At 49.7% G+C, this 27,419-nt stretch overlaps 1 protein-coding gene across 3 annotated transcripts; it reads right to left on the reverse strand.

Moving 5' to 3' along the window:
* Nucleotides 1-2,627: 2,627 nt before the first annotated feature.
* On the reverse strand, nucleotides 2,628-27,356 carry LOC115082493 (Fc receptor-like A). Of its 3 annotated transcripts, XM_029586721.1 has the most exons (6): nucleotides 27,210-27,356; nucleotides 23,264-23,284; nucleotides 20,401-20,673; nucleotides 18,012-18,278; nucleotides 16,439-16,723; nucleotides 2,628-5,278 (listed from the first exon to the last, which is right to left on the reverse strand). In XM_029586721.1, the coding sequence occupies exons 1-6, from the start codon at nucleotides 27,301-27,303 to the stop codon at nucleotides 4,902-4,904; spliced, it is 1,317 nt and encodes a 438-aa protein (XP_029442581.1). In that variant the 5' UTR covers nucleotides 27,304-27,356; the 3' UTR covers nucleotides 2,628-4,901. The 3 variants fall into 3 exon arrangements, with proteins under 3 accessions (XP_029442581.1, XP_029442583.1, XP_029442582.1); XM_029586723.1 differs by lacking the exon at nucleotides 16,439-16,723 and having other exon boundaries at nucleotides 27,210-27,355; XM_029586722.1 differs by lacking the exon at nucleotides 23,264-23,284 and having other exon boundaries at nucleotides 27,210-27,346.
* Nucleotides 27,357-27,419: the final 63 nt, after the last annotated feature.

Genomic DNA, 27,419 nt, shown 5'->3' on the forward strand with positions numbered 1-27,419 from the left:
CTTTGCTCATAACAGATGGGAAAGTCGACCCCGATGCTCCACACGCATGCTCTTTTAATTTTTGATGTATGGACAGGCAAGATGTCCCTTCTCCCTCCCCCCCCCCCCTCCATGATCTCCCACAAACGCCCCCCCAAAAAAACCCAGGCTGGCTCAATGCTGAACACTGATGCACTATCAAATTTCAAGCAAAACTCGCAGCTTTATTTTTCTGGAAGATCCAGCCAGCCATGAGCTCTTTACCTGGATGAGAAGTTACTTCAAAACATACGGAACAAGCCATAAAAATCCTGGGATTATTACAATTTACTGCTGACCATAAGGTGTCGCCATATCCTCTCCATGGCCTTTTCTCTCCTTCAGCCCTGTTGGAGGCTGAGTTGTTCAAACATTGCCCTTAATCAAAATCATCATCCAACGGGCACCAAACCACAAGCACCGTGACAGCACCGCCCCTTTTCCCAGAGCACTGTGCACCCTCACAACAGTCATGGACTTCATTGAACTAAAGTCTCCCTTCCGAGCTGGTTCCCCCGCACATAGCAGCAGCACCTCAGTCCCATTCCCCCTCTAATTACCTCAGCTTCCTCCCCTCTCGAAGCTTTCTGCTCCACATTCTCGGGTAACTCCTCAGGAGGAGGACGAGACCTTTCCACTCTCGGGCCACTGCCCTCTTGCTTCACCACTCTGGTCGACTCTTCTAGGGAAGGAGGGGACCTCGCCTTTCCATCTCTGCTTGGTTCCCCCGGACCCCACACTTTCGGAATATTTCAGGGCAGTTCCCCACTTAGGTAACTCACCCTACACTGCACTTTAGGGACGTGCATTTGTCTAGGATGAATTAGGCAATTTCAATGAAACTGCCTAATTCGTCCTGATTCGGGGACCCTGAATCCGAGTTTTTCCCAAAATTTTGGGAAAAACTCGTTTTCGGGTTTAGTGTGCACGTAAAAAAGTTAGCGCGCACTAACAGGAGTTAGCGCGCCCTAACCCCATTAGTGCGCACTAAACCGAAATTCGGGTCCCGCTGAATTTAAAAGGCCCAAACCGCGGGAAATATGAAATTTCCCGCAGTGGGCTTCGCACACCTTCTCCCTCCGAGACGTTTGGTAATTCCCCTGGCCTCTCCTCTTGAGGAGGAGGAGAAGAGCCCCGGCAGGATCCCACTTCACTTGGATGGGCCTCTGGCCTCCCAACCCTTAGGCTGTGTATCCAACGTGGTCACATCCCTAGAAGTTCCTAATCCCCATTCTTTGTAAAGGGTAGGGAAGGAAAAGGGCAAAACGCTTCCTAAATCTTTCCCCTTTATACTGCCCGCTCTCTAGAATCCACCAATAAGAGGGTCCTGAGCTGTTAAAGGAACATACATTTTTCCTGAAAACACCTGAACAATTTAAATCACGGCCACCCAGTGGTCACTGCGTGGTACTACATGATAGCTGTTTAACCCTCCCTTTGTCATACCATGATGAAGGCAGCGTCTCCTCCAGACACGCAGTTTTAAAATACTTCAACCTGGCATAATTAGGGTCACCCAAGGGCCACATCTCCCCTCTCTAGCCACCAGGAGGAGGAGAACCACCATGGCTGACGAGGTCTTCACGGTCCTACCCCTCCTGATCTCTCTCCCCCACCCCCTTACTCCTGGCTTCTCACTCCACAGTGAATGCCTCGGGTGGGGTCTGCCTTTCCCTGGCAACCACCAAATGTCTAAATTCGTTCACTGTCGGGGATGTGAGCGTGGAGAAAAGCCACAGTAACACACAGGGAAGCAGGGGATTCCTCTACCCTGGCCGGGTCTCGAAGGTCATCCTTCCCCCATCCTCAAGTAGGAAACACCCCCCCCCACCCTTTGGGACAAGAAGGTTGTGAATGTGACGGCTGGAGTTAGCCCCGGGATCTATAAATTGTTTTACGTTTATTATTAGGGAAGAGGAGAATTTTCCCACCTTTTAAGGAGAGGGCACATTGAGTCAGATCCGAGGAGGAGAGGCAGGAGGAAGTGCACCCTGGATAAAGAAACTGCAGCTGTTAAGTCTCTTCTTCACACTCATGATTTGTTTCCATTCCGCCATGGACCCTGATTTTTTAAGATGAAGTAAAGCCATTTTTTTTTTTGTTGGACACCAGCCTCTGACCTCTGGCTGTGTTTCCTCTGGACGTATCAAGTTCACCGAGACTTTCTCAATGTGAGAACCCACCGGAGAGAGCGATTGACCTTGTCCCGAGTCCTCACCAGCCCTGGGCGCGGAGGAGATGTAGGGCCCCCGGAGGCCCCTACATCTCCTCCGCGCCCAGGGAACCCCGACATCCCAGTGGCTAACATTCGTTGCGTGATGACAGAGAGAATCAGGGGTCTGGGACGGTAGCGACTGGCCCTGGGAACCGCTGTGGCCCTTTAATCCGTCTACCGGATCTTAATAGTGAATTAAGGAAAAGACATCATCCCGTCAGCCTTATAAGTGACCAATCGCATACACCTCTCCGGCCTTTCTCCCTGTAACACAAGTTCTCCAAGAGACAGACTTAGCAACGAAGAACATTCATTGGCCCAAAGCAAATCATTTCATTAAACAGGATTTTAAAAGCATCAAAAATTATGTTTATAATAAATCAACCAAAGCATCTTTACTAGGTACATTTCTTTTTATTGCATTTCAATTTACACATAATATATAATGTGATAGGAAAAAGAAGGGTGATACAAGGTAATCAATAATGTACATTGCAGCACATTACAAACATCTTCTCAGATTATTCATGCAAAATAATACTGTGCCCCCTTTAAATCTAGGCACGCATGGGGGAGTAATAGCCACACGACAAGGAGCGAAAAATAGGAAAAATGCAAAAAGAAATTACTGAGAGAGCCTAAACGCTGCCACATGTACTGATCAGGTCACATTAGGGTGAGTATCAATAAAGAATTTTAACTGTGAGGGTTCAAAAAAGATGTAGTCAGCGCCACGATGCTTTATATAACATTTGCACGGATAATGCACTGTAAATTTAGTACATGTCATTAAAGCCTCGGATCTCAAACTTAAGAACTTCCTTCTCCTTTCCTGTGTGGTCTTAGTGATGTCAAGGTACAACCACACTTTTTGGCCGTAATACAATTCTGTTCTATTTCTAAAGAACATTCTAAATATATTATTTTTCTCTGTAACCCAAATGCAAACGTCACCAATAATGCACCTCTCTTTACGACTATATCTTCCTGAGATTCTTCCAGCAAATCAGTCACATTTCATTGACTCTGTTCTTCCGCCTTTTCTTGAACTCTCTCCAGCTGCTTCTGGGGCAGGTCATAAGCCTTTGAAATTAGTGGAAGAGCTTCCTTTGGAATTTTCAGCTTTTCAGATAAATAGTTCTTAAAAAGATCTATTGCCTATATCTGTGGTATAATTGGAAAAGTTACCACTCTGATATTTGAACTCCACAGGGATTTTTCTATGTTCTCCAGTTTCTTATTTTGAACATTTTCCACTTGAATTAAATTTTGTTGATGATTTTCAATCTGTTTTACTTTCTTCTCCATTTCTGACATTTTTTTCTCTTGAATGCTGATCCTGTCTTCATTATTCCGACTACGTTTATTTATTTCAAAAGCAGATCCAGATAAAACTTATTATGGCATTTTCTATCAAAGCCAAGGCATCCCTGATGGATTCCATAGTTATTTTAGCTGGCTTAACCAAAAAGGATTGTAATTCTGTTTATCTGCTCCCCTTTCCTCGTGGCCTCGGTAACATTGTCCCGATTTAATTCCAGCGCTGGGTAGCGGGGTTGGTATTTCTTTACCATCCCCCCTCACTTGCTTGTCCTAGACTGCTCTCCTTCCGGGCTTCCAGCTCAGTGGGGCTGTCTTGAGAGAGCCGACAATGCAGCCTCTCCCCGCTGATCTCATCCGCTGGGGTGGGGACTTGGCGCGCCGGGGCTCAGCGAGATTTCTTCGGCCTGTACGGGAGGCGTTCGCTCCGCGTCGCCCATCTCTGCGGCCCTCGCTCCCGGCTCTGTCGGTGTCGATACGAGAAACGTCTCCAAAGTCGGCTGTTTGGTGTCCAAAACTTTCAGCAACCGCCTGGCTTTCACGAAGCCCGGCCTTACGTTTGGTGTGAGGCATGAAGGCATTGAAGAAAATCCAAAGTTTAGGAACTAAATACCAAACAGTGACAGCGAGACCTCTTCGCCTGCCGCCATCTTGGCTCCTCCCCCGGTACATTTCTTTTTAATAACATTTTTTAATGCAATAAAAAGCTAAGATGGCATGACAGATATTCCCCGCACCAGCCAACCACAGCCTAAAAAGTATATCACAGGTTTGGTTGAAAGATGACGTCAGACTATCGAGTTGAACATTTTTCCAACCTCTCTCATTTAGGCCACCGTAAGCTTGTGGTGATCCTCGGGAAAGCGAGTGACCTGAATAACTCTCCATAACCATTAACCTCATACAAGCCATGCAGAGTCACTGCACAGATGTTCACAGGCTGGAGCGTTGTCCATCACCAGCACACCCCAGATATCCCCTTACTAATCGGCCTCGACAAACTGCTTCCCTTGTGGGCCTGTTCACAGACCTGGAAGAATGCGTCGGACTCGTGGCACCTGCAATTCTGCCAGCCACGGGCCACGCCGACAGATGAGTTGGCAAATATTTATCAGACCAAAGTATCCTTAAAGATAACCAGGGGTATTTCCCCTTAGAAGCTGCTGTGCTTAATTTTCCAAACTTCAAGTACAATACAAAAGCAAACTCGTGTTCAACATGTGAGCGTCTGTGAAGCTGCTAAAATCTGCCAGCCTTGCTTTACAGGTTACCCGCGCAGGTTGGGCTGCTTTAGCACTCAGGGGGCTCCCTTGCCGATAGGCTGCCTGCTGCTATAAGCCTCCTATGCCTAGGCCGAGTCATCGACAGGAGCCTTTCTCAAGGAGCTTGCAATCTGCCGGAGGGAGCCAGTGATGCTGGCCAGGTATGCGCTGATGGTCTGCATTTCCACGGCTATTTTACCTCCGTCGACCAGAGGATCAGTAGTGCACGCAGGTCTGGCTTCAGCTGTTTTATCTTCTTGAATGGCCTTTACAAGCTTCTTTATAGAGGCTAGAATTGAGGTTTCATCTCCTGGATCTTCCTTGCTGGCCTTCACCTGATGTCCAACTATCTCCTCACAGAAGTTGCCTAATGGTTTGTAGCTGCACCTCTCCAGGGTGGGAGAGGCAGGAGAAGGGGCAGGAGCAGGTGACGTGGACGTCTCGTCAGTGAGGCTGATGGAATCTACAAAATAAAAGAGGTGCGTATTCAGACACAGCCCGGGTAACAGAGCTGGCCGGATAAACTCAGCCGGCTATCTTGGGAGGCACATTCAGTAGTGCAGCCACGCTGTTGGATACAGCCGGCTAACTTTAGGACTTCACCAGCTAAGCCAACTCCTGCCAGTTGTGCCCCAGGAACGCCCTGGCTTAGAATTTAGCTGGATAAATGTTTTTTGAATGTGGACCTCACTATATTAAATGAACGCATTTCCAATAAGAAATCTGAGAGAAGACCTATGAGTCCAGGGAGTGGGGGTCCGGGGACCAGTCTGGACCACCAAGGCCTAATTTTTTGGGGAGAGGGTTCAGTGGAGAGGGGGGAGGTTGGGAGGGCACTTTTTCCACTCCGCGCTGCCTCAATAAGCAGTGGGGTGGGGAGAGGGGATATTTTTTTTTTACTCTGGGGAAGTCTACTTTTAACTTCAGATCCCTTTCATTGTTACTGAGGGAGCATCAGGACCCCGGGGAGCTGTTCTAAGCACCAAGATACTCCACCAGAACTCGGCTCCATCCAGTCACTATTGTAAAATGTTGACATTATTAATAAACATTTATATAAAAAGGAAAGGCGATGCCAGTGAGCAATGACTGGGACTCCCAGCAAACCCCAGCTCCGTCTGGGCTGAGGAACAGAAGCTGGGCCTCCAGATCCTACCCAGGCCTCACGGAGGTGAGCCGAGAGCCGTCCCTGCGGCTCAGGCCGCAGCCTGGGCCATTGCGGTGCGAGGGGGGGGGGGGCAGGCCCAGGCTCACCCGGGGACTGAGCTGCATGGTAGCTGTAATGGGACAAGGCACCTGGGTGTTTCCAGTTGCTGGCCCTGCCTCGTGGAATAGTTCGCCCTCCGAGGTGCCTGCTGAAAGGGATTACCTTTGCTTTCGTAAGGAATTGAAAAAGCCTTACGGCCAGATTTTAGAAGGCCTGCGCGCGTAAATCCCGGGGTTTATGCGCGTAGCCGGGCCTCACGTGCGTCGGGTAAATTATCAAAGGGACCGGGCCACCGCGCGTAAACCCCGGTCTGCGCACAAGTGCCGGGACTCCCTCGAAGGGGCGGACCACGGGGGGTGTGTTATGGGCGGGAAGGGGAGGGACGGAGGCTGGCCGGGATAGCGGCCATTAGTTACCACTGTCCTGGGGAAGCGCGCGCCGGCAGCTGGCTGGCGTGCGCAAGTTACTTGCTGCTCCTCAGGAGCAGCAAGTAATAAAACAAAAAAACTGAGCCAAGGTAGATTAGTTTTAGGGGGTGTGGAGGAAAGGTGAAGGGGGGTTAGGAAACTGGGGAAGGCCCGACTGCATCGCCGCGTGGAGTTTGCGAACGTATACCCCCCCATGTGCGTGCGGATTATAAAATCTACTCCTTATTATTTAAGCGAGCTTTATTAATGAAGGAGTTCGATTCCATGAACCCCTGAAGACTGCACAGCTGTGATGCCTCTCGTCTCATCATGCTGCAGTGAAACGCACAGCCATCTTGATTTACTAACATTTGCAACGCAAATAACACGTAATGACGTACTTACGCACTAACGTTTAGTGAACGTGACTCCATTTTGGATTCATATTTTGTATTGTATTAATACGAACGCTGTCGCGAATATCTAACCCGTCAATTAAATGACGAAACAATAGTCTGATCATAAGCTACACCTACTAGAGACCACGCTAGCTATTGCTTGTTCAGCAGTTTGTAAAATGTTTGTTCAGCAAAACCAGAACGCATGTGTGAAAGATAAGAACTGTAAAGTGTATAAAGGTTTGCTCCGAAGGGGGCGTGGCATGCAGTTGTACTAAGCCGTTGTCTTAGCTGCATCTTGCTGGCAATAAAAGTCTATCTTCACGGATCAGTTGTCTGGGCCTTCTTACTGACAGAAAAAGAGACGGTTACATTGGCGAGCTCAGCCAGGAGGTACCGGAGACGCTATTTTAGCTCTCCAGAAGGTCCGGTAGGTTGGTGGCGGAGCGGTCCCCCTGATACACCTGGTGAGTGGCCACCGCTGAGTTCAGCGATCAGGTTTCTAAGGGGATCGTTCCACAGAAATTCTGCCGGGACCTCTGGATTGATGATCCGGGAAGAAGGCTTTCCTGACGATCGGAAGACCCCTGCAGGCGAGTATTATGGGAATCTGGAAATAAGTAAAGACTAGCTAGCTCAGGAAATAGCCCGGTCTTTTCTGGCTGACCGAGGGGGCCTTGATCACACCCCACGCAGTGTGTTAGTAGGAATTATGCTCCGAAGACCACGCGGATAATCTGTATGGAAATAATAAGTAGCGTATACGACAGTGGGAATAGGTTTCTTGTTGTGTGAAAGAGAGTGAATGGCCTCGCAGTTCTAGACCGGGCGACCGCGTTCTAGTCGGGGCAATTGTGACCCTTTGTGTCTGACGGATACGGACCCCTTACCTATCCGTCTTCCCTTCCCTCCTTTGTCTGTGAACTCTATCCTAATGGGAGGGAGCGGGTCGACTCCGTTAAAAGTCATGACGGAACACTATAGCGAAGTGTTCGATGAACATAAATGTACGAAACCCGGAATTATTCAACGATGCACCCATAAATGGCCCGGTTTCTGTGTAAATTGGCCTCCTACAGGAACCTTTAATTTCCAAACGGCCACACGGGTCCAGAAAATAGTTATATGAGAAGGGAATCCGGGTTGCCCTGAGGATATACCATACATAACCGCGTGGATCGCAGTTATTGAAAATCCTCCATCCTGGGCGAAGAAATTAGTGGAGGGAGCCGCCCTCGTAATGGTGGCTCAAGCATGTAAGATGGGAGACCGGAAATCCCCAAACCGGAAGAGAAAGGGCAAAGCAGCCATATTGGACTCTACAGAGCATGCGTCAGCTGAGGCGGCCATATTTGTAGTACAAGGGAATCCACGGACTCCAGAAAAAAAAATTAAACCCCTGCCGCCTCCAGCATTGCCCGACGCTGAAAATATTTTGCCGCCGCCATATGCCCCTTCCTATCCCCCCACATATCCCATGCCACCAAGCCCCCCAGTCCCCTCCAATGCGCAAGCTGATCCAAGAATGGCACTAGCTCATGAAGAACGACCTGGAACGGCGACCGCGAAGGAAGAAGGCGGCGGCGAGGCATCCGTATCAGACGGAACTCGCAGTAAGACCCAAGCCGCAGCTAGTTTGCAATTACCAATCAGGGAAACATCAACTGTTGTTCCCGTAGTCCCAACTGAAGAAAACGAGCATCGTACTACGCAAACAATAAGATTATTTACTTACATACCTTTTACATCCAGCGATCTTTTTAATTGGAAACAGCTGGGGCCATCATACGCTGAAAAGCCAGAACAGATGGTAGACTTTTTACGGGGCATTTTCGCTGCCCACAACCCTAACTGGGCTGACATCCGGCACCTAGCCTCTATTCTTTTCACCACTGAAGAACGCCGGCAACTACAACTAAACATGGAAGAGGCAGCTCGATTAGGAGCCGGATCAGACGGACGTCCCGAAGACGCAGTAAGGGACTTAGCCCCGACTGCGGATCCTAACTGGGATTTCCAGACTGCGGCAGGGCGGGAGCGCATAACCGCCTATCAGACCGCGTTTCTTGAGGCTTTAAAGAAAGGGAAGCAGAAGGTTGTAAATATGGGAAAAATCAAAGACGTGGTGCAGCAGAGAGATGAATCCCCCGGAAACTTTTTGGAGCGATTAATGGACGCATATCGTCAATACAGCCCATTTGATCCTGAGGATCCCAAATATCAATCTATCATACTGATGAGCTTCGTTAGTCAGTCCTGCCCAGACATCCGCCGGAAGTTGCAAAAGCAGGAAGGGTTCGAGGGCATGAATATCAGCCAATTAAAGGTAATGGCTGATAAAGTGTATGTAAACCGAGAACCGGATGGAGACAGCAAGGAAAAGAAAGAAACTAGAAAGTTAAGAGAACGTGTTAGTCTGTTAGCCGCAGCGTTGGAAGAAACTAATTTCGGGAACCCGTCTAGGCAGTATAACGGGTATCCCGGATTCCGAGGAAGGGGCAACCCACCATCAAGAGGGCTGCCAAGAGGATGAGCGAATAGAGGAGGATTGGTTAGAGGTGGAAAAATGCCATTGGGAACCAACCAATGCGCATATTGTAAACAAGAAGGGCATTGGAAGTCTGAGTGTCCGGTGCGCCGGCAAGCAAAGCCGGGCGAATACGCACCGCCCAAATCTAAAGAAGCAGAATGGCAGATGACTGTAGGCGAAACTTCCGGCGAGGATAGCGAAGCATGACTAGAAAGGGGAACTCTTCCTCTAGACCCCCTTGTGGAGATAAAAGTGGGGGCTGAAACGTTCAAAGGACTGTTGGATACGGGTGCTCAACGATCTGTGATGACCACAGCCATCACCACGCCTACTTCAAGAAACATCTCTATAGTTGGGGCTTCCGGAAAACCACTAACTGCTCCCTTCCTTCAAAAACGGCAAGTTACAATAGGAGGACAGTTAGTGTCCCATCAATTCCTCTACGTGCCAGGGTGCCCAGTACCTCTCATAGGAAGAGACCTCCTATGTAAATTAAGGGCTACCTTGCAATTCGAACCTACCGGTGAAATCAAGGCATCCTTTGCCGATAGCCCAGTTTCCCTGATATGTCCACTACAAGAAGAATGGAGACTGCATCTCCCCGTTCTTGAACAAATCACTCTGCATCGATACGAAGGGGACACCCCTCTTAACGAACAGCGCAGACAACTGATGGATAGTGTGCCCCAAGTATGGTCCGAACAGAACCCGGGAGGAATAGCTATCGACGCTACCCCCATATGGATAGAAATGAAGCAGAATGCACAGGTGATCAATCAACCTCAATACCCCATTCCATACATGGCCAGAGAAGGAATTGAAGTACACCTGCAGAGACTGTATGATTTGGGAATTCTCAGGCGAATCCGATCTGCTTGGAACACCCCTCTACTGCCCGTAAAGAAACCCGGTTCTTCTGATTACCGACCTGTACAAGATTTACGGAAAGTGAATAATCAAGTAGCAGATCTAGTAGCCCTTGTACCAAATCCATACTCAATCTTGGCTCAAGTTTCTCCTACCTCCAAGTGGTACAGTGTCATTGACCTCAAGATGCTTTCTTCTCCGTTCCAGTAGCAGAAGAATGCCAGAAGATCTTTGCCTTCACATGGGAAAATGCACAAACTGGAATCAAGCAGCAGTACACATGGACTCGCTTACCGCAAGGATTTAAGCACTCACCCACGATGTTCGGGGAGCAACTGGCAAAAGACTTGAAGATGTATCAAGTCACGTATGGGCCAGTCATACAGTATGTGGATGACCTTCTGTTGTTTCGTGAAACGTATCACGAATGTGCTCTAGCCACACTCCACTTATTAAAGACGTTGTACTCAAAAGGATACCGTGCAAGTAAAAAGAAGGTGCAAATTTGTGAATTGGAAGTAGAATACCTGGGATTCCAAATCCGGGAAGGTACCCGTTGCCTTGGAATATCCCGTACCAGTTCAATACGAGGTCAACCTGTACCCACTTGCAAGAAAGAGCTCCGAGCGTTCCTTGGAGCTGCAGGATACTGTAGGCTGTGGATTGCTAACTACGCTGTTATCGCCCAGTCCCTGTACGACAAGCTGCGGGGAAAGGAGGCAGAATCTCAGCCTTTTCAGTGGGAAACCCATGAACTGACAAGCTTACAACAACTGAAAGATGCCTTGATTGAACCACCTGCACTAGGATTGCCAGATGTAATGAAACCATTCCATCTATTCGTCGATGAAAAGAAAGGCATGGCCATTGGGGTATTGACTCAAACTCTAGGCTCATGGGAAAGACCTGTTGCATATCTGTCAAAAGGAATGGACAATGTTGCAAAAGGATGGCCAGGTTGTCTAAGAAGCATTGCTGCTGCATGCTTACTAATTCCAGAAGCAGTCAAATTAACTTTTGGACAACTCTTAAATGTAACAACCCCCCACACCATTCAAGGACTGCTAGAAACCCATGGACCAAAATGGATGACTAATTCACGTCTTGTAAAATATCAAGCTCTGCTATGTGAAACTCCTGAAATCCAAATACAGGACAGCAAAAACTTGAACCCGGCCACTCTTATGCCGGCACCTGAACCCGTCGCACATGACTGTGAGGAGGTCATGACTACAATACATTCCAGCAGACCAGACTTGAGAGATCAACCATGGCAGGGAGCATGGACATTATTTACTGATGGAAGTAGCCAAGTTATTGATGGAATTCGAGTTGCTGGATATGCTGTAGTTTCTGAAGACGACATTATTGAAGCTGAGCCCCTACCACCTGGGACATCAGCCCAAAAAGCTGAACTAATCGCTCTCACTCGAGCTTTACAATTGGCAGAAGGACAGACTGTGAATATTTATACAGATTCCAAATATGCTTTCCTCACAATCCAGGTACATGGAGCCCTATATAAGGAGCGAGGGTTCCTAACAGCCGAAGGAAAGCAATTGGCCAATGCATCTGAAATACATCAATTACTAGATGCTGTGTGGGCACCACAAAAGGTAGCTGTCATGCATTGTAAAGCCCATACCGGAAAGTCAGATCCCGTTGCAAAAGGAAACCAATGGGCAGATAAAACAGCAAAAGAAGCAGCCCGTGCACATTTATTATCAATCCCAACTACAACATATCCACTTCTACAATTCCCAACAGAAACTCCTACCTATTCGACAGAGGAGAATGACTGGGCACAGGCTGAACAGATCCACCATCACAATGGCTGGTGGATTCTGCAAGATAACAGAATATGGATTCCAGAAACATTAGCTTGGACTATTGTCAAGGAAGCACATAACAAAACCCATCTCGGACGAGATGCACTGGTAAAGTTGCTGGGAAAGACGTATTACATCAATAAAATAATCCAACTAACAAAACACGCAATCAGCCAATGTGTCACATGTGCCAAAAATAATCCTAGAAGTGGACCTGGTCCATCACCTGGACATATTTTAAGAGGAACTACACCTTTCCAAGTTTGCCAAATTGACTTTACTCACATGACTCCGTCCAAAGGCTACAAAGCAATGCTGGTGGCTGTCTGCACCTATACCGGATGGATCGAAGCCACACCAACACGAACTGAAACCTCCAAAGAAGTTGCGTCCTTGCTCCTTCACCAAATCTTACCACGCTACGGATTACCAAGACAAATCAATTCAGACAATGGACCAGCATTTACCAGCGATGTTATCCAAAGACTAAGTAAAATCCTCGGTATCACATGGCATCTGCACTGTGCATGGCGACCGCAGAGCAGTGGATCTGTTGAACGGGCTAACAGAACGCTGAAGAATCAGATAGCTAAACTATGTCAAGAAACAAAGACCAAATGGCCAGACATCCTACCCTTAGCCTTGCTACATCTCAGATGCAGTCCAAAACGATCAGGGCTAACACCGTATGAGATGATGTATGCAAGACCTCCACCTCTCCCTTCTTTTCCCGAATCATTGCAGATACAAGGGGAGTTGTCACTAAGTAATCAGCTCAAAGGACTATATAACACAGTCATTGCAATTCAGGACTATACATGTGACGTTGAACCGTTAGTTTTGTTAACCCCAATTCATCCATTCCAAGTTGGAAATTCTGTATGGATGAAGGACTGGGATGAATCCGATTTCCTCAAACCACGTTGGAAGGGTCCATACACAGTACTACTCACCACTCCTACTGCTGTAAAGGTCTCTGGATGTCCTTCCTGGATTCACTGGACTCGCCTAAAACCTGCTGCCTCCAATTGGCAAGTCTCCAGGATTGGAGACCACAAATTAAGATTCACTCAAAACAGGCAACAAGATAGTCCAGATTAGATGATTATAGTACTTTGCTAAAGAGTACTAACATATACATTTTTTCTTCCTTTCAGAATTAATCTACTGAACTACTTACAATTCAAGTCCAACGTGTTCACCCTCAACTTTCGGCTATGACAACCAGACTACTACTAGTTATTCTACTGATTTCCTGTTCTACAGCTACATCTCTTGTTCTACCTCTAAGCAAAAACTGCACTGAATGTGTCAAGTTAATCCGTACCACTACTCTAGATGGATTCCAGATTGTCTCTACCATTATACACCAATCTCAGCCACCCGACTCATGTGCAGCTCAGCCTGCGTGCTCATTGAATACTACTCAAGGATACCAGTCTTTTCACCGGTGCCTACAAAATGACAAGGTCATTTGTCATACACCTACAACTCCCAAGTACTATAACATCACCCTGACCGCCGGATTACCAAAGAGCTATACCTCAACCATCGTTCCGGAAGGAAAAGGCATCCTGTACTACATCAACTCGACCAAAGTCCTTATTGGAGGAGAATCTACTGCCACCATTACCTTCGACGCCTGTGAAGCCATTGGAAAGCACCCGAACGCCCTCCACTGCGGATCCAAAGCCTGGAAACAGGCCTATGCTCACAACCATAAGTACCTTTGTCCTTACAATCGGGTGGCCAATCCATCTCAATGGCTACCCTGTCAAGGAGACTTAATTTTATCAGGATGGACTCTGGTATGTGACTATACAGGAGGAGGATATCATGGTTGCCATGGAATTGGCCGGTTAACTGCAGTAGCTGGTAATACCATGTCCATACAATGGCCCATACGGGGTGAAGGATATCCCTGGCAAGATACTTGGGGCTTTGGAATCGATGGAACAGGGAAAGACCCCATGACCTATATAACAATTACCCAGCGTCGAGACAAACCTCGACCAATCATTCATCAGACTACTGTTGTAGGCTATCAGTCCTTCTTTGATGAAATATCCCACGCATCAGAAGAATTGAAAAAACATGCATTCTCCAATCAAGCAAAGAATATGTTTGTCAATCTGGCTGAGAATATAGCTCTCTCTCTTGAAGTTAAAAATTGTTTTGTCTGCGGGGGAACGCACACTGGAGAACAATGGCCATGGGAAGCCAAAGAGGTCTTCCAAACTGATCTCAATCAATTGAACACGACTATAACTTACAAACGGAAACCACACCCATATGAATGGGCTCTCCAGACAGACGTCATTGGCAGACATTGCATATCTCGACAACATTCCCGAGTATATACTACCTCTGTTGGTAATTCCCCATGTACGGGGGTGCTTACTGCGAACCTAACCAAACAAACCTGGTGGCAAACTGAGAATTTGACAATGCCTACTACCATGTGGACTGAAACAGTCCTCAACAAAACGTGGACTGCTGCTGGAGCGCCAACTACTCTCTTCGCTGCACCAGACGGTTACTACTTCGTTTGTGGCCGCCGGGCATATGAATTACTGCCGCTCAACTGGTATGGCACCTGTTTCCTAGCCACCATACGACCAAGTTTCTTTCTCTTACCAATCACAGCGGGTGAAACGTTGGGTGTACCTGTCTATAGCCCTATGAAGCCAAACAAACGTCGCAGAAGCCCTAAAGTTTCTATTGGTGATTGGAAAGATCAGGAGTGGCCCCCTGAGCGAATTGTACAATACTACGGCCCTGCCACATGGGCTGAAGATGGATCCTATGGATATAGAACTCCAATATACATGTTGAATCGCATCATTCGCTTACAAGCAGTACTAGAACTCCTGACCAACGACTCTGCTATGGCACTCAATATCTTGGCCAAACAAAACACCAGAATAATAACAGCTGTCTACCAAAATCGTTTAGCCTTGGACTACCTCCTAGCACAAGAAGGTGGTGTCTGTGGCAAATTTAACCTCTCAAATTGTTGTTTGCAGATCGATGATAAGAGCAAAGTTATCGAGGAAATTACTGATCGCATGATCCGATTAGCTCATGTCCCTGTGCAAACATGGACCGGTATCCTTGATTGGACTTCCTCACTACCAAATTGGCTTACTTCAATCCCCGGATTGAAGGACATCTTCATTCCTCTTTTGTTTTTTATTCTAACTTGCATTCTGTTCCCTCTTTGTTTACCTCTTATTTTCAGAAATCTACGATCTATGATTGAAACCATTGCTGATCGCAGGGCTGCAGCTCATATTATGATGATCAATAAGTATGTGTCGATTTCTACTTTCCCTGATTCTGAAGCATCTGACTCTGATGATATCTCTTTTGATTCTGATAATGATTATTTTGATACTAAACTCTAAAACCACCTAATTCACCGACAGGACCACTTTTGTTGCTAGGGAAGCCGGGCTACAAAGGGGGTTGACGCCAGTAGGGCCCATCCGTCTCAAACCCGTGAAGTAACCAACGACCTAGTAACATTTTAGGGTCCACCTTACAGTTATTAGTATTGATTCTTGCTTCTCTTTTCAGTTACTTAACAGCTGCAAATGATACTTCCACTCTCCATCGGCGTTGAAAGTATCAAAGGGGGGAATGAAGGAGTTCGATTCCATGAACCCCTGAAGACTGCACAGCTGTGATGCCTCTCGTCTCATCATGCTGCAGTGAAACGCACAGCCATCTTGATTTACTAACATTTGCAACGCAAATAACACGTAATGACGTACTTACGCACTAACGTTTAGTGAACGTGACTCCATTTTGGATTCATATTTTGTATTGTATTAATACGAACGCTGTCGCGAATATCTAACCCGTCAATTAAATGACGAAACAATAGTCTGATCATAAGCTACACCTACTAGAGACCACGCTAGCTATTGCTTGTTCAGCAGTTTGTAAAATGTTTGTTCAGCAAAACCAGAACGCATGTGTGAAAGATAAGAACTGTAAAGTGTATAAAGGTTTGCTCCGAAGGGGGCGTGGCATGCAGTTGTACTAAGCCGTTGTCTTAGCTGCATCTTGCTGGCAATAAAAGTCTATCTTCACGGATCAGTTGTCTGGGCCTTCTTACTGACAGAAAAAGAGACGGTTACATTATGACATTGCTTGCTTGCTCATGGTGTACTGTTGTTACGATGCTAATTTTCTGGGCAGTTACGTTTTGTTCTAGTTTCATCGTAATGTGGTGGCTTTACAATCGCGTTAAGTTTACAGTGAGCGGAGTTTGGACGTTTCTGGAGGCTGCAGAATATAAAAATCCCAGCAAACAAATAAATTCCACATCTCTCCAATGTGCCCTCGGGTAAGCCCCCCCCCCCCCCCCCGATACTCACTCTGCACACGGATCTGCACCGAGGGGCTCTCTTTGTGAATAAACAAATTTTCAGTCTGCGCAAGACAGAAATAGTCCCCCGAGTTGTCAAATTGCATCTCCTTGATGCTGTATTCGGGAGAATCGCTTCTCTCCACCAAAGCCCGCGGGCCTTTGTAAAAACTGTAGCGCAGTTTCGTGTCCCGCCTCTGGGGGGCGAGCTCCGCTTTACACTTCAGCGAGACCAGGGCTCCCTCCACAGCCCAGGCTGAAGGTTTGACCTCTAAAACCGGAGGCCCGAACAGCTCTGGAACAGCAAGGAAAGAGAAAAACCCACATTAATCGCCTCTCGCCTTCTGTGATTTCCCCTTTACCATATTGGATTTAAAATACAGCATCTTTGGGTCAAGTTTTCTGCAATAATAGATTTTGTCTTTCTAGAATATTTTTCCGGTTATAGCTCGAAGTGCTTTACGATATGTTTTCCGGATACCAGGAGTCTCTTTTCCCAAAAAGCTCAGGGCTCTACGTGGGTACCTGAGACACAAGGACATAAACTGATCTGCTCAAGGTCACATGGAGTAAGGATTTGAACCCCCGAGTCTCAGCCCCACCGCACTGACAGCTAGGCCGTGCTTTCCGTCTAACTGCAAAGTCCTCGGAGTGGCCTAGTGGCTAGAGCAGCGGGCTAGGAGCCAGGGAGGCCAGCGCTCAACCCCCGTTCCTGCTCCTCGTGACCTTGGGCAGGTCCCTTTACTCCTCGGTCGCCTCAGGTGCACATGCAGCTCCCTGACCTTCAGGTACGCGCTTACAGGGTAAGCTTAGAAGGAACACACGTGTGCCCAGAGTTACCCTGCGGCTTTAAAAAAGAAAATCTCTCTCTCTATATATATATATATATGTGTCGTGCGTCGGCTTTTAAGCGCCGCACAAAACGTTTGAACGCCAGGGACCGGCAGAACTTGGGGGTCAGGATTTCGGGTAACCGTGCTGGCTTCCGAGTCATAACAGTTATATGCGGCGGCCCTGTCGTGTGCAATACCTTTTTGGGAAATGAAACTCGTGCGCGCAAATGTATAACGCGCGCCCCCCCCCGGAACCTCCTCTCTTTTATGTGGTCAAACCCGCCCGCGTTATGAACTTAAGGTGGGTGGTTTCAGATGGCCGAAGATCCTCGTAACTGCATCCGGCCACGCTTATGCAACACGCAGGGGTTGGAAATTGACAAGGCCCCTCCCACCCCCGCTGCTCAAATTCCCAAAACATGCACCGTTCCCTTCTGTATTTACCTGCGGATTCCCATCGCCGGATCAGCTGAAGAGCTGCGGGATTTTGCTGGCTGGACAGCAGCTAAGGCCGCCTCCAGGTTTGTAAAGGCGCATCCCCTGCCCTCCCCGCTGAGGAAAGGACCTCAAATAAGGGGGGAGAGGGGGGGGGCAGTCATGGTGCTTTTTCTCTAGCGAGGAGGGGCCAAGGTGACTTCTGTAACGCAGGGGCAGTCCCTGAACCAGCATTATACGTAGGATAAGGACCGGCCAGTTGGCAACCGTTTACATTACTGGAGTTAAGTTATTGGGGGTGGGGGGGGGTCTCACCTCTCACATTAACGCGCACTGCAGCTGATTTATGATGCCGCACTCCAGGCTTGCGCAGTTCCATCTCACACCCGTAGGTGCCGCTGCCGCCGCCCACAGTGATGTTCGGAATCAGCAGGGTGTTTCGCTCGTCGTGAAACGGCAGCAACTTTTGGCCGTCCTTTTCAAAGCCGACATCGTACGCGGTGTAGCGCTCCTGCTGGCGGCACCTGAGGGCCAGCGTGTCCCCGGCGAACACGGCCGGCTGGGCCTGAAGAACCACCACGTCTGCAAGAGAAGGGAGAGCCACGGGTCAGGCAACTAAAGAGGACGGTGATATTAAGTCAGAGGGTGCACAGAAAAGCAGTAAAAACTGCTTTTCTGTGCACCCTCTGACTTAATATCATAGCGATATTAAGTTGGAGGTCTCGACGAGTAAAAAAGTTAAAAAAAAAAAAAATTGAAGTCGGCTGTCGGGTCGAAAACCGGACGCTCAATTTTGTCAGCGTCCGGTTTCCGAGCCCGTGGCTGTCAGCGGGCTCGGAAACCGGACGCCGGCAAAATTGAGCGTCGGCTGTCAAACCCGCTGACAGCCACCGCTCCTGTCAAAAAGCAGGCGCTAGGGATGCGCTAGTGTCCCTAGTGCCTGCTTTTGCCCGTTTTTACCGCCGGGCCTAATTTAAATACAGATTCGCGCGTGGACTTTACTGTATCGGCCTGTCAGAAAGGTGCGTGGGCTTAACGCTTGTTTTTTTTTTCTAATGCAGGGCGGTGCTGGGGCACCTGGACGGGGCCCGCTCGTAGAATGCGCGCACGGACCCCCCCCCCCCCCCCCCCCGGGCACGCGACCCAGAATGCAAGCGAGGGGTGGCGCTAAAAGGTGGCGCTGGGCGCGATTGCGCACCCCTCGCCCCTGCTTGGCCCAGGAGAGGTGGCCGTCAGCGGGTTTTTTGGAAAACGGGACGCTTGATTTTAAGAGCCTCTGTTTTCTTAATCAGCGCAACCACCACGGGTGAGGAAAATGGACGCCTGTAAAGTCGAGCGTCCGTTTTCCCACCAGCACATTTCTTTAAAAAAAAAAAAAAGTATTTTTACCTTTTGGTTCCTCTAGCTTAATATCGGTACTAACATTAAGTCGGAGGATGTAGAGAAAAGCATTATTTTCAGCTTTTCTGTACAGTGTTCGGGGCTGCATAAAATGAATGCATCCGCCGCACATTTTTTTCTGTATCCCGGGTGAATGACTTCATAGCCTCAGCAACATGCATTTGATCCGATGATCGCTATTAGTTTCCCGAGGGGTTCGGAACCACGTTGTGGACGCGCTAAAGCCCCTTATTGTAGAAGGGACTGTGAAAGCGCGTCAAAAACGTGCCTCCAAACTGGGTTAAAAAGCGCACCCAGCCGCGCACACTTTACAGTGTCGGACTGGCTGTGTGCGCACAGGCCTCGTTTTCTGCCTCAGAAACCGTGATGCGCGCCCGTAGCACGGTATTTGCACACAGCTCCTACGCAAAAGGCTAACCGCGGCTTTAACGCGGGTCGGTGCGCACATTCTGGAGTTAGCAGACTCTTTTTTTCCCCTAACACGGCAGTGGTTTGCAGGCCATTAAGCTGACTGCATCAGTTAACGCACTAGGAAAGAGAACGCGCGCCGAAGGTCAGCTCGCAATTTTCACTGACCTCTTATAACGTAAGAAGGTCCCGGTGACGCCACGGCTGCTCAGGTTTCCAGGATCTCCGCAATGAACATGCAGGAGAGAAATCTGTGCAGCACGGTTGCAGCTCCGGTATATGCTAATGTTAGCTCATGCATATTCCTGGGGGATTATCCTGAAAACCTGGCTGGCGGTGAGGACTCCAGGACAGCACCGACGCTAAAGCCTTTCCACCCATCTACTTCCAAGGACTCAGGGCTTCATTTGCTAAGCTGATTTTTTTTTTTTTTTAATAGAAACAGAATGGGGGGGTAAAGCCTTAGTAAATCAGACCCTTAGTTGACTGCCCAGAAGAAGCAGGGACCTAATGCAATCGCAAAAGTGAAATTCTGGCAGCAGGGACAGTGGAGGGAGGCTCCAGGCACAGAATAAGTGCACACGCAAGCACATCAACTCTGCCTTAGTCCTGATATCTTTAAGGGTGGAGGTCAAATTCCGTTCTCTTATTAATATCTTACTGCCGTGTCCTTTCCCTTCGGCCTTGGTGGTGCCTTCCAGTAAAATTCTCCCCCCGCCTGCCTCCGTATATTTCTCTGGGGCCCTGTTCTTGGCTGTCGTGTCCCTGCTAATTCTCTCTCTCTCTCTCCATTTTTTTGTTGTATTTTGTGGCCTAGCAGTTTCCTCCTGCTCCACGGGCTTGCGGTTTCTTTCTCACACGCGCGGCAGCCGGGCCTCGTCCCCTCTCCACTTACCGTCTGAGACAATCAGGGGAACGGGATCGCTGCGGCTGTAGCCGGACACCTTGCAGCCGTATTCCCCGCTGTCGGTGGTCTTTGCGTACGTTAAATGGTAGAGATTTTTCCCTTTCTCCTCCACGAGGACGCTGGAGTTTTGGTACCAGGTGTACAAGGCTTCAGCGGAATAGAGGCCGCACATCAGGGTCACCGAGTCCCCCGTCAGGACGGTGCTCCACGGCGGATCGAGCGTCAGGAGCGCCTTCTTCCCTGAAGCCGCTTTGATGGAAACTCAAAAGGAAAAGAAAAGGAAAAAAAAAAGAGTGTAAAATCATTCCCTAAAATCCATGAGGCGCAAGCAGAGCAAACAAAGCAGGCCGGCCACGATCCAAAGCTGCGCTGGGGGCAGAACCAGGACCGGATCGGCCTCTTCAGGTTGACCTGGGTGAGGTGCCAGGCCCTGTGTGTGTGCTCCTGTGACCTCTCTCTGAACGTTGCCACCCCCCGAGGACTTGGTGAATGCAGGGACTGATCTGTTACTTTAAACCTCCATCCCCCGCAAAGAACTTTGGGATTTGAATTGAACACAAAAAGGGGGGACTGGACTAGCAGAAGTGTGAAATCTGTGAGCTCCGGCTGGAGACTTGGCGCTGCTGCTGCTCGCAGATTTCAAGCCCTTTCCGCGTCTCGTTACCGCGTGCCCAGGGTATGCGCAGGCACTTCCCTGTCTTGTAACAGCTGGGCGGATCTTGAATATGAAGCAAGGATCCAAGGACATGGACCTATGCGTGAGATCGCCACTTGGCCGCGAGGGCCCCAGGAGCACCTTTAATTAATTTGAACAATCCGGAGGCTTAAAGAATGAACAAGCTTTGAAATTTAGCTCATAAGAAGATGAGGATCGGTGGCTTATGTAGGATTCTTGCTGCATTTTTGTGATGTTAGCCCCAATCCCCCAAGTCCGACCTGCCAGCTGCTTTTATAAAAATTGTGCTTCTGCCCTAGCCCCCCCCCCCAGCTCTCTTCCTCTCCTCTGACAATCACAGGCCCCTGCCAACCTGTTCCCCCCCCCCCCCAAGGCATCCTTGCATTTCCTATCAGTTAACATCTGTAACGGCAACGTCCAGCCCTGTCTGAGCCAAGCACGAGGTGGAGGAAAGCAACCCCTGGCCTGGTTTTCGAGAGGATTTTGTTCTGGGTTTGTTTTTTTTGTAAAGTTAATTGAATCAGGAATGCATATAAAAGATGTGTGAAGGGACAGCAGCTCCTGCTGAAACTTTGATGACCGGTTGCTCCTGCTCGCTAGTTTCAGGCCTGTACCAATCCACCCGCTCCGCGTGCGCGTTACCGTGGGTTTGACAGTACAAGCGCACTTATCTTTCTGATTTCATTTCTGTTTCGCCCGCCAGACGGGAGGCTGCCTGAACGAGGTCGCCCTCCAGACTGAACCCCAGGGGGGTTACCCGATGGCCGCAGGGTCCTCGGGGGCAGGCCAGGTCTGTGCACGTCTCCGAGGACCCCGGAGCCATTACATGAAGGGGACACCCGGGGGGGAGGAACTCATTCGCCCTCCTCTCCAGGCCCATCACCTCGGTGACACTGCAGCCGAGCTCCGCCGGACGGGAGACTCAGACCACGGTTCCCCTCTGGGCCCCCCCCCCCCTGGCACGGGGGCCGAGCCACTGGGGTCACAGCCCAAGCCATTTCCCTTAAGGGGAAGCAAAAGGTCAGTCTCCAGCATTGGTTTGCACTGGGAAATGCCCCCCCCCCCCCCCGGTGTTCCTGGCATCGTCCGATCACCTTACTGGAGCGCATGCGGCAGAACCTGTCTAATGCATGCACTGCTTATTAGGGACAACGTGGGAAATCCGTCTGCAGCGATGGCGGATGGGGAAAGGAGCTTCATGGAGGGGGGGGACGGACACAAAAGGCACTTCTGACCAGATCTAAGGATCAAAAAACAAAAAAAAAGTGTGAAAAGCCTGCAGGGAAGCAAATCTTTACCTGAGGTTTGAATTTTAACTTCTGAAAGGGGAAAATACATCCACAGGGGAGGAAGTGTAAAACTATAAAACATAAAAAGGGGTTTGGTTAGAGCAGGGAGACCCGCGGGGCTGTGTGCACGGAGCGGAGGATCCCTGTTCCTATCCCTCCCCGTTGGGCCCGGGCTTGCCATCGATGTCCCGGGAGGAAGGGAAGGCGGCCGCTGCTTTAAACGGAGGACCCCACCACCACCATCCAATGAGCAGGGTGGAGGGTAAGGCCCGGGAGGAGGGGGAAAGCCATGCAATCCCAGGAAGGAGAAGAGAGACGGAAATTAAAAAGAAGAAATTTGTAGAAGATGGAAACCTAAGAAGAAGACCAAAAAAAAAAAAAAAAGCGGTAGAAGGAAGGTAAGGTGATCTGCTGAGTCCTGCTGGGGCTGGCACGGCTCCTGCGGAAGACGTGGAAAGGTCCAGAATGGGGGTTAAAAGTCTGAGTTAATTTCTCTAGTGATATGGGGGCAGCCAGCTGGGACCCCGGAGGAGACAAAATCCTACTCCAGTAATCAAGAGGAAACCAAAGCCGCACCATCGTGCTAAAGGAGGAAAGGGCTCAACTCCTCATCAGAATGGCAGGGGTTCCCCTTTCTCTGAATCAATGGGAAGCTGAGCGCTTTTCCCGGGAAGGACTGCCTGGCTGCTGTTTTATTGTAGCAGGAAGGGCTTTGGGTATCGGGGGTCTGCACTCGCCCCCCTCCCCCCCCCCCAAGCTGCTGCTCACAGACAGAACCCGGGGGTGGGTGGATCCGGGACGGGGAGCGACGCGTTCCCCCAAAATATTCCCCCGGGTCACCGCTTGGAGAAGTCTTTTGCACCCTTGAGAAGAGGGAGTCACTCACCGGCCGATCCAATGACGGCAACTGCGAAAAGGAGAAGAAGAAGAAAAAAAGTCAGGGGTTACAATGATCAACTTCACTGCTACCCCAAACCCCAGGCAGAAGGGAGCCAGTCCCGGTTTTATCCCACTGTGCCGACGGCGCTGCGGTTCTGATTTCCCTATGACAACCAGGACAGGTCCCCCCACCTACAATGGGGGTAAAACCAGGCCCGGCTCAGCCTGGAGAGGCTGCTAACACCGCTCCTGCGTCTGATGGTGACTCACACTGACAGGGTGCTCGAGGCTGAAGTTACAGGCCGATGCGGTACCGTCCTCTGGCCGCAGGGCGCACGGCTCAACGCGCGTACAAACCCCGCCCCCCCGATGCAAAATTGGGGGCTACCGCGTCCAAAACACGCGTCCAATCGCACGCGAGGCTAATAGCGCTCGGCGCGTGTAAATTCGTGTTGACGAGCGTTATTAGCTATTCCCTCCGAAGCAGGGGGAAAAAAAAAACCGTGCACCCAACATGCACATTTTTACTCTCCAAAATTAACACCCGCCCCCGAGCAGGAGGAGGAGGAGCCCAAAAAAAGTTTCAGAGAAGCAGAAAAAACTGCTTTCCTGTGCTTCCTCCGACGTAACATTGTGGCGATATTAAGTCGGAGGAACCAAAAGGGGTAAGGTCAAAAAAAAAAAGGTCTGTCCAGCTCCAAGGTCTGGCCCGATGGGCCAAGCGGTCCGGGTCAGACCCGGAGGTCCAGCGCCTCCTTGCTAACGCGACCCCCGCCGCGGCTGCCGGTTACGCAGACCGACGCCGGTCAACTCAGCATCCGTTTCCATAACCCACGCCGAGTTAGCCCAGCGTCGGTCTTCATCGCTCGGCGGTCTGCCGAGTTATTATTTTTTACTTAAGCAGTTTTTTTCTGCTTTTCTGTACTTCTTTTGCCTGCGCTCAGCTATTAACGCCTGTCTGGAGCGATACATGTGCGTCCGAGAAGCACATTCTATTTTGTTTTGCATGCGGAGTGAATGAGTAATAAGCCTCATTCGCGTGCATTTCCGTGTGATGAGCGCTATTGCATTCACTCCGCATCCGACGCGGGTTAAATAGGTACTAATCCCCCCCCCCCCCCGCCCCTCTTGCATTAGGGGACGGATCAGTGCCTATTTAACCCGCGTGGGAGTGCGGGTTATACAGCGCGCTTGGCTGAGCGCAGTGTATTGCATCGGCCCCCTTAGCATCCTTGCATGGAAATCGCATGCAAACGAAGGCATTAACGAAGGCATTAACGATTTGCCCAGCACCCCCACTGCTGGCTGAACTCGGGCTTCCTTAGCGCTGGAAATATTATTCCCGGTCGGAGGTGGAGTAAAAGTTTTCCAGTGTTTATGTTAATCTACAATTTCTTTCAAACTTTTGAGCTTTCGCTAATCCCAAACCAGGCCTGCTAAGCGGATTCCATCATGGCACATCACGGAGGAAACCCAGTGCCGCGGCCTGTAATCAGGGTTTATGTGCAGAAAAACCTGCTTTGCACACACAAAATGCTTTCCTCCCTGAAATAAATAAACGATGTTTTATGCGCACAAAACCTGAGTTTTGTAAGTCGCGGCCGAGAGACTGCCCGCCCCCCCCCCCCCCCCCCCCCCCTCTGTGTTTAAAATGTGTGTTGGGCTTGTGCGAGCCTTTTTTTTTTTTTTTTTTAAGTCGCGACACATTAGCGCGCCATTAGCTTTCTGCCTCGGGAGTTGCACGTTAGGGAACCATGCACCGACTTTCAGCGCACAGTTTTAACCCATAGGTTATTGCATCGGCCCCGCAGTTCCCTTCTGCTCCAGCATCACTGAAGTGCCTCAGAAAACCGATTGCAAACAGCCCCTAACGGAAGCAGAGAGTAGGGAACAATCCAGCAGATGCAGGACTAAACCCCGGCTTCCCTCCCACAAGGACATCTGGGAAAGGAAAGGTGGAGAAGAGTTCATTGTCCCATAAATTAGAGAGACTGCTCTCTTACAGACAGACAGACAGACAGCCTCAGGACATTCCCCTGGGCTAAGGAGCCTCCGACCCTGCCAGGGTCAAAGTCAGGCAGGAATTCCCAATCAAGGAAGGGAGCAGCGGGTTAGTGCGGTCCGGATCCGAGTGAGACCCCCATCAGTTAAAGTCAGCGTGATGGGGGCTGCAGTCACAGGACACGCGAGTCCAAAGCAGCGAGCACAGGCGTGAGAGCAGGCAATGGTCGTCTCCTGCCTCATTCAATCTGGGCTCTGTGGTCTTCGACTGCTACCCGGAGTCAAGTCACAAAGCCTCCAAAGAGAGGAGACTGCAGTGCTGCTGTCCCGGGCGAGCTCTCATGCGTGTGAGATCCGTCCACACGCAGGCTAGCCACGTGCAAGTGTGCACATGAGTGTGTTTGTCCATGTAAAGGACTGCACGTGTGTGTGTGTGTGTGAGTGCCTGTGAGATTATCAGGGCCGGCTGCAGCGCTCGATGAACGGTCAGGGCATCCAGAAATTAGCGGCCGGCCAGCCACCCTGTGAGAGAGGGTCAGACTGTGCGGCTATTTCACTTTTACATCCTTACCCCTTACTTTCTGTGAGCACAAGGCAGGGGCAGAGCCTGCAGGTACAAAGTATCTGTTCCAGCCCCCCCCCCCCCCCCCAGTCCAAGTTATCTAAGAGAGGTTCCCACACCGCCTTCCTTTCAAGGGGGCCGATGCAATATTCGCGTGCAGAAAATGCGTTGAGCGCACGCCCAGCAACTTCTCCCGGGCGCGCGATGCAATATTTAAATTAGAGGTCGCGCTATGAAGGAGGCGCTAGGGAAAATTGAGCCTCGCTAGCGCCTCGGGCACCCAGGAGAGGTCGGCTGTCAGGGCGGGTTGGGAAAACCGATGCTCAATCTGCGAGCGTCCATTTTCTCCCGCTACCGGCAAAGACACGCACAAGATACGCAGCCAGGACCGGGTATTTTCTGGGTGTATATTGGGCATCCAGAAACCTTTTTTTTACAAAAAATTTCTTTTTTTTTTATACCTAATTCTGCTTTTTGTGGTTCCTCCTACTTAGTTTTGCGACATTTTCTTTTTTTCAATGCGCCCTTGAGTGTGCAGTGCCTTTACGCTGCCCCGGGCTGGTGTAACATTTGCTGGGTTGCAATAGGTACATTGGCCGCGCGGGAAATTTTTTGCATCGCTGGGATTAGCTAATAACCTCATCTACATGGATTTTACATATGATGAGCGCTATTAGCTTCATGGTGGTTTGGATGCGTGTTTTGGACGTGCTAATCCCCGAATTGCATTGGGGGAATATGGACGCGCGTCCAGAACATGCATCCAGTCGCATATTAAGCCTTGTGCTAGCCGCTGCACATAGTATTGCATCGGCATTATTAAGTAGCCGTTAGTATCTGTGAGTGACCGCATTGTGAATGTGAGTCAGTGTGGCAGCGAGTGTCTGTGGCTGTCTCTGAGTAATTGTGATGTGAATGTGAGAGAGTGAGTGTCAGTGGCTGTCTCTGAGTGACTGTGATGTGAATGTGACTCAGTGTGAAAACAAGTGTCAGTGGCTGTCTCTGAATGACTGTGAATGTCAGTCAATGTGACAGTGTCAGTGGCTGTCTCTGAGTGACTATGATGTGAATGTGAGTCAGTGTGGCAGCGAGTGTCAGTGGCTGTCTCTGAGTGACTGTGATATGAATGTTAGAAAGTTTCAGTGACTGTCTCTGAGTGACCGCACTGTGAATGTGAGTCAGTGTGACAGTGAGTGTCAGTTTGTTGTCTGAGTGACTGTGATGTGAATGTGAGTGTCGAGTGTATTGTGAATGTGAATCAGTGTGTTGTGCCCTCTCTGAGTGACCGCAGCGTGAATATAACAGTGAGGTGAGCTGGACAAGCCCTTGGGGCAGCGTCCCCCTATCTGCCTTGCAGGAGAGATACTAAAGGGAGCAGAGAAATACTCACAGAGGCAGAGCAGACCTGCCCAGGCTGTCATCGCTCCTCCGATCACTGAGCAGAACACGTCCTGTTGCAGAAATGATCGAGATTCATTTAGCATTCAGGAAATAAACAGAATCACAACATCAGCTGGGCTCAGCCCTCGCTCCCTGGAGGATTCCCTCAGACCCCTCCCTCCCAAGATGACCTCTCCCTCCTTGGGAGAAAACCATTCCC

Source organism: Rhinatrema bivittatum, unplaced genomic scaffold (genome assembly GCF_901001135.1).
Source record: "Rhinatrema bivittatum unplaced genomic scaffold, aRhiBiv1.1, whole genome shotgun sequence".
In the NCBI taxonomy this organism is placed as follows: domain Eukaryota; kingdom Metazoa; phylum Chordata; class Amphibia; order Gymnophiona; family Rhinatrematidae; genus Rhinatrema; species Rhinatrema bivittatum.